The sequence below is a fragment of the Lissotriton helveticus genome, chromosome 7 (genome assembly GCF_964261635.1).
Source record: "Lissotriton helveticus chromosome 7, aLisHel1.1, whole genome shotgun sequence".
In the NCBI taxonomy this organism is placed as follows: Eukaryota; Metazoa; Chordata; class Amphibia; order Caudata; family Salamandridae; genus Lissotriton; species Lissotriton helveticus.
The window spans coordinates 1,021,608,644-1,021,623,601 of NC_136068.1; the positions used below are offsets into that span (position 1 = coordinate 1,021,608,644).

General features: G+C 44.1%; 1 protein-coding gene across 2 annotated transcripts in view; it reads right to left on the minus strand.

Moving 5' to 3' along the window:
- Positions 1 to 14,958, minus strand: part of RNF145 (ring finger protein 145) — a 353,477-nt gene that overhangs the window by 213,563 nt on the left and 124,956 nt on the right. For both annotated transcript variants that reach the window (XM_078653727.1, XM_078653728.1), the window contains exon 6: positions 5,248 to 5,423. In XM_078653727.1, the coding sequence (XP_078509853.1) occupies positions 5,248 to 5,423 (176 nt within the window). The remainder of the gene's footprint in view (positions 1 to 5,247; positions 5,424 to 14,958) is intronic.

Genomic DNA, 14,958 nt, shown 5'->3' on the forward strand with positions numbered 1-14,958 from the left:
CCTGCGGAGGCACCACTGGAGTGCCCTCATGTGCCAGCGTGCATGGTTGACCAACAGAATGCATGAAGCCATCAGACCGAGCAGGCGAAGAACCTTCAGGACTGGAACGACCGCTCCATTGAAAAATAAAGGAATCATCTCCTGTATGTCGCGAATCCTTTGAGGAGGAGGGAATGCGCGACACACAGTAGTGTCCAGTACCGCACCTATGAACAGGTTGCGCTGTGAGGGCACCAGGTGAGACTTGGGTACATTTATCGAAAAACCCAACCTGTGCAACAACAGAGTTGTCTCTTGCAGATGATGGAGCACCTTCTCCGGCGACTCCGCTTTGATCAGCCAGTCGTCTAGATACGGAAACACATGAATCCCCGATCTCCTGAGATGAGCTGCCACCCCTGCCATCACCTTGGTGAAGACTCGAGGTGCAGTAGTAAGACCAAATGGAAGGACCACAAACTGGTAGTGCTGTGACCCAACCGTGAAACGGAGATACTTTCTGTGCGACTTCAAGATGGGAATATGAAAATACGATCCTGCAAGTCGATCGACACCATCCAGTCTTCTTCCAGCAGCGCGTGAAGAACCTGTGCAAGAGTGAGCATTTTGAACTTTTCCTGCCTCAGGTAAAGGTTCAAAATCCTGAGGTCCAGGATTGGCCGAAGCCTGACATCTTTCTTGGGGATCAGGAAATACCGGGAGTAGCACCCCTGACCCCTTTCCTGCTCTGGAACCACCTCTATCGCACCTTTTCAGAACAGTGCCAGGACTTCTTCCTGCAGGAGAAGCAGGTGGTCTTCCGAACAATAACCCTGGCAAGGAGGGTAATTGGGAGGGAATTCCTGGAAAGGAAGTGCATACCCATTCTCTACAAGATTGAGAATCCGATCCGATGTTATTGATTCCCAATCTTGTAGAAAATGTGTAAGCCGACCCCCCACTGGGCCCACATGATCCGGAATGGCGGATCTAGGGCTGCTTTGCTGCGTTGGTCGGGGGTTGGGAAGGAGAGGAGGAGGAGGAAGCTTGACGACCTCTAGGGCGGGATCTTTGTCTGCCCCTGTACGACTTGTACAGTGTATTCTGCTGCTGCTGAGGCTGCTGCTGGGATGATCTGTAAGATCGAAAGGAAGATCGGCCTAACCCTCTGAAACGTCTTCCGGTAGTACCCCTGGACTGAAGACCCAAAGATTTTGCAGTGGCCCTACTGTCCTTAAAACACTCCAAGGCAGTATCAGCCTTCTTGCCAAACAAACCTGACCCATCGAAAGGCAAGTCTATCAAGGCAGACTGGACGTCTGCAGAGAACTCTGATGATTTGAGCCAGGCAGCCCTCCTGGTGGCCACGGAGGAGCCCATGATCCTTGCCACCGAGTCTGCGGTGTCCAGACCACTCTGGATGACCTGCCTCGCAGCTGCTTGAGTGTCCGAAACCACTTCTTGAAAATCCTTCCTGTCATCCTCAGGAACCTTCGGAATCAACTGCTTGACAGAGTCCATCAAAGCATGGATATACCTCCCCATCAGACACGTAGCATTGGTTGATTTTAATGCCATACTGGCTGATGAGAAAATCTTTTTGGCACTTTGGTCTTGCTTCCTGGATTCCTTATCTCCAGGAACCTGTGGAAACGCACCAGCAGATTTCTTTGAGCAGGCAGCCTGCACCACCAAACTCTCAGGCAGAGGATGCGTTGTTAAAAATGCAGGGTCCTCCGGTGCAGCTTTATATCTCCTCGCCACTGTTCTAGAAACTGCAGGAGCAGATAAGGGTTTTTTCCCAGACCTCATAGATAGGCTCAGAGAAGGCCTCGTTAAAGGGCAACATAGGTTCAATCACAGATGAGGGTGAATGAAGCACCTCAGTCAAAATATTAGGTTTATAATCAGCAGTGGGTAGAGTAATGTTCAGTAAACTCGCTGCTTTTTTAATAACAGTGTGGTAAGGCACCACATCCTTTGATGGAACATTTGATACAGAAGCCAATTCCCATTCAGGCGATAGTTCAAGCCCACTGGCCTCACACAAATCTTCAAAGGGATCCTCAGAATCCTGCAACTCCCCTTCTTCAGTATCTGAATACCCATATTTCTCCTCTTCCAGAAGTCTCTGGGCCTTTCTCCGAGATCTTTCCTTCACAACCGAAGCCAAAGGATTCTGAATCAACTCCGACGGGGTCGGTGCTGGCGTCGAACCCGACGTCGGACGAGGTCTTTCAACACGAGGTCGGATAGAATCCTGCCTCGGAGTCGTAGGTAACGGCGTCGATGGGATCGGCGTCGATGGCACCGGCGTCGTGCGCTTCGGCGTCGACGACACAGGTGGTGTCGGAAAATACCAATGCGGTGGTAGAGCCGGCATAAAAGGCATGAATGGTGCAGGGGCATAAGCCTGTGGAACCCCTAAGTTAAAGGCCATAGGACCCGTGGGACCAACAGGTGCACCAGACGGGAACATTGCCCTGGAATAGACACCAAACATGGCGTTCAGGAACTGAGAAGGATCCTGACCTGGAGTCGGAAACTCCGGATATGGACCTCTGGGATTTTCCTGAGGAGGTGGAGTCGACACGACGTCGACCTCTTCTTCGGGTGCAGGAACCGGAGTCGACGAACGATCAGGTGCCGGAACCTCGGCTCCACCAGCCCCCTGCTCCTCACCTTCATCCTCCTGACCAGAAGGATTGGATAGAATCGGAGAATGGACCCGTTCTTGAGGTTCGGGTGAACCCGGATGCGAAGCCTCTTCATGTACCGACTCCGAAACCTCCACTTCTTTATTCATAAGCTTGACCTGGGACTTCGGTCTTGAGCCAGAGTCCTTCCCAGAGTGATGACGTGACTCATGGCTCCTCTTCCTGTGTTTCTTCTTCGAAGACTTCGAAGCGTGAGCCGAAGACGACTCAGAGTGTGACCTCGAACGAGACCTCGACCTCGACCGACGAGATCGAGACTTCGAAGATTTTTTAACCTTCTTGCTTTTGAGTTTTGCCACGAGGAGTTTTGCCTCTCTCTCTCTCAAGGCTTTCGGAGTCATCTTCCTGCAGCAAGAACAGTCCTCGACATCATGGTCGGAGCTTAAACACCAGACACAACATTCGTGAGGATCGGTGATAGACATAGTCTTGCCACATTCACCGCAGGCCTGAAACCCAGTCTTCTTCGACGACATCCCGAAGAGAATGAAGATAGACACAATAATACGAAAATAGTAACAAAGTTACTGTAAGCTACTACACGATCCCTGAAAACCATTAGCGTCGACGACGCGGAAAAAAGGGAACTGATGTCATCACGCCGGCGTGGGCCTATTGTAGGCGTCGGTGACGTCAGCGGAGTCGCGTGCGATGCCGTGCCTCTGTGACGTCCGGATCCACGTCGGCGCGAAGCTACAAAAGAATTTCCGAATGTTGCTGACGCAAGGGGGATATTCACAAGGGGAGGAATCCACACGGCAGATGTATCTATCAGAAATGGTCTTATGTAGCCAGGCATTGGGAATTAAGGGTATGCAGCAAGCCAGCATGCCCATTAGTTTCCCCCGAGTCCTCACTGTAACAGGTTTTGGCATTCTCAGCCCTTGACAGATTCAGTGTCCATCAATCCCTTGATGGAGTCACTGAAACCTTTATTTCCTCATCACTGCTTCCACCTCGGCCTCAAGGAGTCATTTCTTTAGACTTTGAGAGCCTTCTGTTTGGCATTGAGGTCTTTCTTTTCTGCAAAGCCACAATCTTTTTAGGCTCCTTCTTCCTTCCATACTCTCAATCCCCTTTCAGAGTTGAGTTAGGTTCTGAGGGTTTGCTCCCAATAGTGTATGTTGACTTACATCCTTGTGGTTCCTTCTGTTTTGACTTTCCTTCGATCACTGGATAATGTCGCAGACTTTGGGTCTTCTCTTTTTGATGTTAACCTCCACAGCATCAAATCTTTCCCTCTGTGCCAGTTCTGTTTCCTCTGGGTTCTCCTCTTCAATAGACAGCCCTAGGTCTCTCAAGGAATGTTGCTTGTGCTATGAGTGTAATGGCGTAATGTGTCCACCTCTGCCTCTCTTTGATCTTCAAGGTCTTGGACAGGAACTCTGCAAATGCGCCACACCCCTCTTAGCTGTGATCTTTTGGTCCACAAGGTTACACACCTCATACCTCTTCTTTCTGGGCGCATTTGTGGGAACACTTCAGGCAGAACCAACAAGGGCTATGCTTCATCAACAAGGCTTTTGATTCCTAGGAAGTTCATTCTCTAACCCATGTGACTGATATTCTTGCCAACAAAGAATTTGATTTTCGTCCAAATTTTTTGGTTCATTTGACATCTATCACGGATCTCTGCTTTCCTTCTCATATTCTCGGTTTGTTTCTGGTGTATCCTCTTTGAAACTAGACTTCGGTTACTTCCTGGCTCCTGAGCAGCCAATTATATTTCTGGATCCAACAGCAGAGAAAAGTGATCAAAAGATTACAACTTTGCAGAAGGGTTGTATCAGATGTTATGCGAGGGGGGACATAACATCAACCACAGGCAAAAAAAAAAAGGGAGAAAAGGAACTAAAATGAGAATTCCATACTCACTCACCCACCCACTAGATAGGGAATAATAGAGATGAATGCCAAACCAGATACAATTCATGCTGCAACATTTATTTTATGCTATTTGTATTGAGGCGATTTTCTTATTTAATTTGTATGCTAAAATTGTGCTTGGGAATAGTGGTTACGTTTTTTAAAAAAAAGAAAAACCTGACAAAGAAAAATCATATAAAAAAATAAGAGGAACTAGTATAGTTAGATATTTGATGCGTCTTATTAATATTCCCCGTTGTACATGTTAAATTTGTATAGGACTAAAAATAAAGGTAATGCTGTGTATTATCCACCTCCACTGATTGATGATATTTTACTGATGTAAAACACAACAATGCCTCTTAATCCACTGCAGTTTGCTTTATAAGATTTTGAAAATAAAGTTAATAAACATTAACATGCAAATTGTCTCCCCTATACATACCGGGCTCTCTCTATGCAGGCCTAAAACTGTTTTCTGAATCACTGCATTGTTTCATTACACATTCTAAAGATCCCTGTGTAACCTTTCTTTACCAATAAAGCTGTTTCCGCTTCTCTCTATGCCAATCTACCTATAGGAGACACCCACAATAACAATGGATAGGTATTAGTCCTATAACATACAATACTTTATATCTTTCTAGTCTCTTTTGACCTCAGATCAAACGAGCTGCTGAGTTACCTGGTTAGAAAGAGAAATAGAAGGCGCTCTCTGGAGGTTGGCTGATCCCGAGTGCCAAAATAGGAATAAATCTGAAGAGCAAACAGGACAAGCCAGAAGACCATGAACAGAACAGGGACAACCAGCTGGTTCCAAAGAGACATCCCAAGAGCCAGAAGGCCATACATCTCTACAACCTGTGAAAAAAGAAAGGTACCACTCAGTTACTGACATGGAAACAGAGGGAAAATAAACCTTACTCCCTTAATGGAAGGGATTTAATGGGCTACCATTACTGACAGCAAAGCTGGGGGGGAATGACAGTTTATAGCAGGAGGAGGAAGGGACAGAATCTTCCAAAAGGAGTAAAGGCCAGATTTCTGCTTACAATATATTCAGGGTACCCTTTACAGGTTCCACTGCTATACAAAATTTAAAAAAAAACATTCTCATACACTCATCATCCATCAAGGGATCACTGAGTGGTAGTCTTCAATTACTGTCAGGTGTCTCAAGATGGGGAAAGGGAACCACAAGCCAAAGAAGGGACTGAAAAATGCCCAGTTTTACTACTGTATTTTGCACTGCAGGATGGAACACTAGAAAAGTAAATGGGTACTCTCACTTGAACATCACAGATCATGTCACAAAAAAACAGGAAACAAGAAGTGAAAATTTAAAGACTGGCAGCTCTATTCTTTATACATAAAACCATGTTTCTCGATAGTCCCTAACATTTTGAGTTGCTCGCTGCTCAGATATCACAAGTACTTAGAAAAATGTAAGAACACATTTATTATATCATTATGATGGTTTTAACAAAATTAAAGGCTATAGAACAACCTGGTGAACGTTTTTGCAAAGAAAACCTATAAAGCATAATTCTCAAAACATTTACTTCTAAGAGAAAAATGTGTATATATATATATATATATATATATGTTCCTCCAAGTCAGTTCCTTTGCGGGAGATGATGCAGCGCTCACTCATGTGCGGTATCCTGCGGCAGAACCAAGCCGCTATTATCCTCAAAACTTTCTCCCAGCTGGGAAAAACGGGTCGCACAGCCAACTTTGGGATTTAAACAGCAATCCTTTTTATTATCATTTTCAAGGGCAACAGGCACAGAGATCTACGCGTTTCGGTGTCACTCCACCTTGCTCACGATCACCGGGTTTGCCCCACCCACAAACATTTAACCACAAACATTTTTTTCAAAAAACCATGTTTCCTGTCACATGGTATGCTAAGAATTGTGGTTCTTGTAGTTTTTTCTAGTTTTTGACAAAAAGACTATTTATGAAAGGGTGCATCTCAATTAATAAATAATAGAAATACCCAAAATTAAATGCATTTTAGTCAATTGCCTTCCAATAGGCCAACTACCGTTCTTTGTAATGCCTTCCAATAGGCTGTCTACTCATACTTATTGTTCTTGCACAAATAGTTTTTATAACAGTTCAAAGGTGCACATATAATTCCTCCGATTGATTCAACCCATTCGGGTGCAGGGTCCTCAGGTTAATGATGAATTTAGATTCCACTTGTCGCAGTTTTTTCTCTCGATCACCCCCCCGCTCACTTTTGAAAATAGTTTGAATGCCATAAAATCTCAGTTTTTGCCAATCACCCTGGTGTGCAATTTCCATGTGTTTGGCTATGGCATTGGAGCGGTCCTTGTGAATTGTGGCCCTCATATGTTGTAAGATTCGGTTCTTCAATTCAACAGTTGTACTTCCAACATATTGCATTGGGCAGGGGCACTCCACCACATAAACAGTAAACGGTGTTTTACACGTGATACACTGACTGATTTTCCATTTCTTTTTGTTTGCCAAAGTTATTTCTTTTGTTGGCTTGGCTATCTGGCACATTTTGCACCCATGGCATTTCATGAATCCTTTGGTTTTCAGCCAATCATCCTGTCTCTTTTTCTGGAAGTGGCTGTGTATCAGATGGTCCTTTAGATTGTTAGCACGCCTATAGGTTATTGTTGGATGTGTTCCCACAATCTCTTTGACCGTGTTGTCTAATTGTAACAATTTCCAATTTCTGCGGAGAATTTTGCCAATTTTTTCACTCTCTTGTGAGTAGTCTGTTATTAAGCGAATCTTGTTTTCCTCGGGATCTTTCCCTTTGTTTGTTCTCTTCAAACAATCCTCGCGTGTTTTTGTACAGCTTTTTGCGAGGCAATCTTTTACTGTTTGTAATGGGTATTTCCTTTGAATGAATCTTTCCATTGTACGTTTACTGTGCCTTTTCCATTCATCTTCTTCACTGCATATCCTCCGGACTCGCAAAAATTCACCGTAAGGAATGCTGTTTAATAATGGCTTTTGGTGGAAACTGGTGGCTTCTAGCGTGGCATTAGTTGATGTTGCTTTGCGATGGAGAGTTGTGTGAATTTGCTGATTTTTTTATATAAATTTCTGTATCCAAGAAAATTATTCTCTCCTTGCTCATATTGTATGTGAATTTAAGATTTTTCACACTTGTGTTCATAGTCTGAAAGTATTCTTGGAATTCTGTTTCCGTTCCATCCCAGATTATAAACAAATCATCAATGAATCGCTTCCAACTCACCACTTTATTCACCGACCATTCATTGTTTGAGTTCCACGCAACTTCCTGTTCCCACCAACCCATGGTTAGGCATGCGTACGATGGGCTGAAGGAAAAACCCATAGCCGTCCCGCTCCGTTGTTTGTAGATTTCACCTGCAAAAGTGAAGATATTTTGTTCCAGGCAAATTGTTAACATTTCTTCCAACATTTCATTGTGATTGTTGAATTCCAAAGTTCTTTCTTTCAAAAAGGATTTGCAAGCCTTTACGCCCATGTCGTTGTCAATATTGGTGTACAAACCAATTACATCCATTGAGATAAGCCAGTAAGATTCCTGCCATGGTGTATCAACCAAGTTCCTCAATAGGTCACTTGTATCCTGTATGTAGGAGTTCAGTTTTGATACTGAGGGTTTTAGAAAGTGATCGACATATTCCGCCATTGGCTCCAATAATGAAACTTTCGCGGAAATGATTGGCCTTCCAGGTGGGTTTTTTTGGTCCTTGTGTATTTTTGGCAAAAAGTAAATAGTTGCCAAAATCGGGTGAGCCACAGTGAGGAATTTCAATTCCATTTCATCAAGTAATCCATTTTCCTTCCAACAGTTTAGTTTTGCATCAATTGTCTTTTTTAGTTCCATTGTTGGATTGGTTTTCAATTTTTCATAGTGCATTGGGTTCCTCAGTTGTCGAAGCGCTTCCTTTTCATATGCGCTGCGATCCTGAATTATCACGTTGCCGCCTTTATCGGCAACTTTGATTTCAATTTTATCATCCTCCATTAGCTGCTTGAGAGCCAGTCGTTCATCTTTCGATAAGTTATCTAGGCCATAATTTAATTTCATTTTATATAAATCCTGTATAACTGCTTCTTGGAACAAATCCACTTTGTTCCCAGGACTTAATTGAGGGTAGAACTTTGATTTCGGTTTTTTGCCACTTAATCCTGCTCCACATTGGGTTATGGCTTGTGAAATGGTAACTTCATGCGTTGGATCTTGCGTGATATTCATTAGAGTATATATATACACACACACATACACATATGTGTGTATATATATATATATATATATATATATATATATATATATATATATATATATATATATATATACATATATCAGACCCCCCAGGATATAGCGGCATGGATAGGCAAATTTAGCGGCACAAAAATGAAAATTTAGTGGCACAGAAATGGAAATTTAGCGGCATTTAGCGGCATTTTATTTTGTGGTTTTTGCAACACCAAACACAGATATCTTACTGTTTGAGTTATTTGACAACATGTAGAGTATACCAGGGTGCACAAATAGCGCATCACTCTTTCCTCCCAATATTTGTGTCTCCCCTGGACCCTGGAGTGCCTTTACAACGCAAAAAGGAGTTTTCCCCAAATCGGGATTTTTTGCTATTTTGTGATCGGGCCATGGTGTTCTTCTGGCAGTGTGCACAGAAGAGCTCAGCCAATAAAGATAAACTTTAAAAAATCCACAAACATTTTCCCAGGGGCATACAAAATTTCCCACACGTAAAATTAGAGAAATATTCTTGGTATCTTTCCTAGCATGGCAGGGATTGCAAATGCTCAGAGCTTTCCCTGGCAAGAAAATCCCTTTGCAACCCTGATACCCACTGTGACTCATAGCGCGGACTTTACCCGAAGGTGTCGGAGCGCTTCACAAAAGGAACATAAATGGAACACAAATTGTGAGCAACCAAAAATACATGAGGTAGTAAAGGTAATAATGACAATTGTGAGCAAACTGAATACATGAGGTAGTAAAAATGTTGAGCAACCAAAAACACATGAGGTAGTAAAGGTAATAGTAACAATTGTGAGCACACAGAATACATGAGGTAGTGAGAATTGTGAGCAGCCAAAAATACATGAGGTAGTAAAAAGTGCACAGGAAGAAAAAAGTGACAAATGTGCAGTTACAAGAGAGAACAAAGTATAATTTGAGGCGTAATACTGCAAAAGGTGCTAGACACTCAGGCACACGAACAAGCGTTATTTAGGCAAGGTGGCACTTGAGCAAGTATCAAAGATAAAAACATGTGCGAGCGCTTTACACAGTTTGTGGCACTGTTACTCCCTACGCTTTTAGCACTCCCTGCACTGCCCCCCTCCCACCCGGCCAGCGCTCTCCCAGAAACACGCAGCCCGGGGCCGGTCGGCCACATCTCCACTGCCCCCCTCCCACCAGGGCAGCGCTCTCCCCTATGTGTGCGGCGGGCCCCCACCAGCGTAGGACGGACCGGACTTACCTGTCTTCTGTTTGCCGGCCGGCTTTCCTCCTGCTCCGAGCCCCGGTCTCTGCTGAGGAAGAGGTGTCGCTGCAGCTTCGTGCTCTCTCCTCCCCCTCTTGGTGTGGTGCTGGTCTTCTCCCTTCGCTCGGCCGCCGTCTTCTCTCTCTCTCGCCGCAAATGACTCAATGGGTGCCTCGCGCCTTCTTTTAAGGCGGAAACGGGGGCGACGGGCGGAAACGGCAAATTTTGCGGGCTTTATGGCAAATATCGCGGCATTTGCAGAGATCGCGCGATTTCGCGATTTTTTTGCAAATCGCGAAATCGCGATAAGCTGGAGGGTCTGATATATACATACATATGTATATATATATATATATATATATATACATACATACATATATACACACACACATGCGTCTGGACAAAGGTAAACCAATCTGAAGAGCTATAATGAAACGACTACACGTCGGGGTTGTTTTTATTCAATCCAAGTTGGCTTGGTTGATTTTTTAACAGTCCAAAGCTGTAATGCAATGCCTGGAGTAGTAAAAGGCTTTTGTCATATTTTTTGTGTGTGTCCTCATATCACTGAGCAAGCACTTATTTCAGGCACAGACTCATTCATCATACCAGCCACACTCATCGTTCCATCTACACCACTTCCATAGAGACGGGCTACCAAGACCCAAAACATGTTGGCCACCTGGTGTAATCATAGGGCTGCTTAGGTTAACAGACCTATCGTTCCTTCCCATCTCAAACATGTTATCCCATATACCTTCAGCTCCTTTATATTCAGTTCCAATATCCAATGATGGACAGCTTTTAACCGTGTCTCCATGGAGGGGAAGGGAGAGGGGGTAAAAGATTAAGACAATTGTTACATATTTTCCGTCTGGCATGAAGCAGCAAGTAGAACAGATGAGATCGCTGGGTAACATGCAAATGCTGTAAAACAGCACCCAAATTAGTGCTCTCCTTCCCTGCTGCACCTCCCTTGCTGCAACCTCCCAACAGAGAACCTCAGCGAGGGCAGCGGGCTAGAGCTTTTCTGCCCATATGCTCAGGGCATGGAAAACGCACCTGATGCAATCCTGCTGGTATTCACCCACCCTCAGAGAATTGCCAGCCGGGCTCCAAAGACTCCCGACTCAAATCGGCGTGATGTATGGGATATGTTTGAAGGTAGCATGGGGGGGACAAACTAAAAGCTGACCATCACGCTGCCTCCTTCAGCGTCCGTAGCCTGCAAGTATGCGGCCATGTTTTCCTACCAAAAGGTTTCCTTTGGAGGCTACTCAATGCTTTTGTCATTTTATAGCTCTGCGTGTGCTAATCCCATGCTTAAAGACTTTCCTGTAGAAATGGCTAAAGACTTTGTCCCTTTCTAGCTCAGCGTGGAAGGCACTGTGCTAATCCTTTGCTTAAAAATTTTGCTAGAAAAACAAAGCTTGAGGCGAGCAGATTCAGAGTGTCGGTGGTACTGTAAGGTGCGCTGTACAAGAGATGTTCTTCACTTAAACTTGGGAACTACCCAGAGTTCTCTGCTTCTTATTTTTTGCATAATTTATGTGGCACTCTAAGCCTGAAAGGTGGAGCTATTTAAATTCTAAATACTACAGAGAACAGGCAGTTATGGTTATTGGCACCACCTCAATGAAACAGCCATAAATGACTAAATAGACATCTACCATAGTATTCGCAAATTGGACCACATTTTGAGGCTCTTATATCAATATTTTTTTAAAAATGTCTGTTGACCTTCCATGAACAAAGAGCAACTACAAACATTTGTACTGTTGACGTTAGGGAAAGTCCACTGTAAACACTACAGATTTAGTATGAAGTAAACAAGTTTCATGCAATGTGATCTGTGCGTGGTCCCTATGAGACAAAGGAATAAGCGTAATTTGATTTGTAATGGATTGTTAATAAAACTGGCAGGTTTACAAGAGAATGAGGGCATTATCAATCTGTAACGATGGAAGTGTGACAACCTGTGCAGCTAGCTTCTCAGTCACATTCACAATTCTTCTTTTTTGGCATTAGTTTGAAGGGCAGCTGATCTCTAGGGAGTTAACAAATTGTAGGCTGGTGCTCTGAATCACCCCTTGAGTAAACCTTGAGTGGTGAAAACCCCATTGGTCTCCTTATTCTTGGTCCTAAGGGGAGACCCACTCCTATGTTGTGACTAGCAGCTACTGATTTATAATTTGTGGGTGCTTAGGTGTACCAGGGGAGCTGCTTACAGGTCTCCCCTTGCAATTGAACATTTGGTCTGCAGCAGATGGGGGCATTTATTGGGTATATTTTACATTACATATAACATTTGCAAACATTAAAGTACCATTATCGCTGGCATGATCCACTCCAAACATTAGTGTTCATGAATTATAATAAATTACTTTACAAACAATATGAATGTATTAACATTTGCAAGACACAAACTTCGTGCCATCTATCGAGAAAGACCCCATTGCTCACTTCATCCTACTCCTCCGTTGCTTCAGCTAGTCTGGAGCAAACACCAGAGAGCCCCTGGAGGGTTCATTTAAGCTCCTGCTCAAGGTAGAGGTGCCCACTATCCCAGACTTCTGTTTGAAGAAAAACTGAACCCACTGCGATTGGCTGGACTGTTCAAATTGCTAATGATCTGGTCAGTGATTATACACCCCAAGTTGTGTATAAAACTTGGAGAAGACTGTAGTTCATAGTTCTACTGAAATTTCACTAGTTTGTCTTGCTTCTGCCATAGACATACGCAGACCTACGTGTTACCTCAGCTTGTCCAAGGACTTACAACAGATTGAAGACAGCCGAAGGTTGTAGTACCTATCAGAATGAGACATGAGGCAGGGCTGCCACAGATTCAAAGTCAACTGCTCATATTTGAGCACACCCATGGAGCTCCTGGAATGCCTAACCATAAGAGAGAGATGGGCAGCATGAGAGACAGACTACTAAAAGTGCAAGTGACACTGTTGCAACTCAGTTTGGTGAGCTTGCTGTTTTCTGCACCAACCTTGATTTGGGTTGTTTTTGTTGCTCCTTTTTGATCTATTGTGTGAACAGGGTCATCACCCAACTGACTAGCCAGATGCAGAGATGTGTGCAGTCAAATGTGAGTCACTAAGCCCTCCATCTTTCCCCAGCTAATGTGCATAATACTTTGGCTATGCAGCATTGCAAGGATGAAGTTTGAGACAGTAGGCCCACAGCCATGTCATGGAGACTAGCAAGATTCCATGTCATGGAATCTAGCAAGGAGTACATCCTTTGTCAGTTAAGGTTGTTACTATCTGCTTGGCCAAAGTCATCAGCAACAGGTAGTGTTGGGTGGAAGACTATAGTTCAAGGCCACTGGCCTTTTAACTTGTACATGCATGAGAATCTGGAAGACAGACCAATATGGCTATCATTCTTCAACATTCTTTCATTATATGAGGTAATACATGTTTTCAGTCCAATACAGCCTTTCAAAAAGGCAGCAGTGTTCTAGGATATTTGATCAGTCAGCAGAAAAAAAAAACTGCGTCACAGACCTTGGGGTGAATGGGACTATTCAAGGTGGTAGGAGATGTTTTGCTCTGACTGTAGGATGGGCAGGGACATCATTTCTTGCTATATTTTGTCTGTTTGTAACATCTTTTGTAAAGTGGTGTTCTCTGTATAGACCGCCTGATCTGAGACACAACAAAGCACACAACTTTAAAATAAAAAAAGACAGAAATTTATTTTCTCCTAAGGTAATTTTATGTTCAAAACGGCTCTGAAATTGAAAATGTGAATCTTTAACCACTTCAGCGCTAATGACAAGGGTAACTCGTCATGGACTTTCCATTGATTTCAATGGAAAGTCAATGGAGCTCGTCGAGGACCCTTAGCAGCCAAGTGGTTAAATATGTTTCAGATTTCTGAAGATTCGAGAGGTAGCCTGGTGTTCCTACGTGAAGAGTAAGGTTTCCTCTGCAGAGAAGCGCCTTATGGGCATCCTATTGCCCTGGTTTCTAGCTCTTACAGGGTTTTTAAATATGTCATCAGTATGTTTAAGCATACCCTTTAACATTGGTAATGTATGTATAGCCCTTTGAGATGAACTTAGTGTGTCAAACAAAAAATCCTCCTCTAAAGTCTCTTAATGAAGCTCTACCCCATGATATTGTGCCACTTTGTTAACAAGCTCAATATATCCAATGTTATCAGCTGGAGGAGAAGGTCTGGATAGATATAGGTCAGGTCATCATCTGGTTGTGGGTCAGCATTATAATTATCTCATGGGTCAGTATCCTGTGGTGTGTAGTCATCTATATCCCCATCCCCTGTATCATGTGGGTCAGGTGATGTTTATGTTTATGGGATTTGTAAAGCGCGTGACTACCCTTGGGCATCTCAGCGCTGCGATGGTGGTGGAGAATGTGTAGGTGTAATGAGTAAATTTGGATTAATGGTTGAAGAAGGTGGAATGTATGGTGGAGAAGGGTTAGTACCCACATTTTTCCTTGTTAGAGGAATGTGGCAGTCTTCTCGTAAGAATATACAAAGTGGAGGTGGGTAACCTGCACACCAAATCTCTACTATAGCATTCAGCCAAATTAACAATAAGTAATCTGGGGGCGCTAGAGGGCGCACGGCAAGATGGCCGCACCGATGTGAGGCTCTGCCTGACCGAGCCACAATCCGACAAATATCTGCTGCATCACGTACTAATAGGGCATGCTGTGAGCCTGGACGATCTCCTGCTTACCTGATCTATCCATTGGTGGCATTGGTGAAAGAAACAGAGCTTTGGCGGCGGCGGGAGCGGACTGCTTTGCCCTGAGGCGATATCTTGGCTAATGGCGGCTGTGGTGGAGTGGTAGGCCGCTCCTGTGCTGACTGGACTGGGAGCCTGCTTTCTTATCTAGCGCGACTCCCGCTGC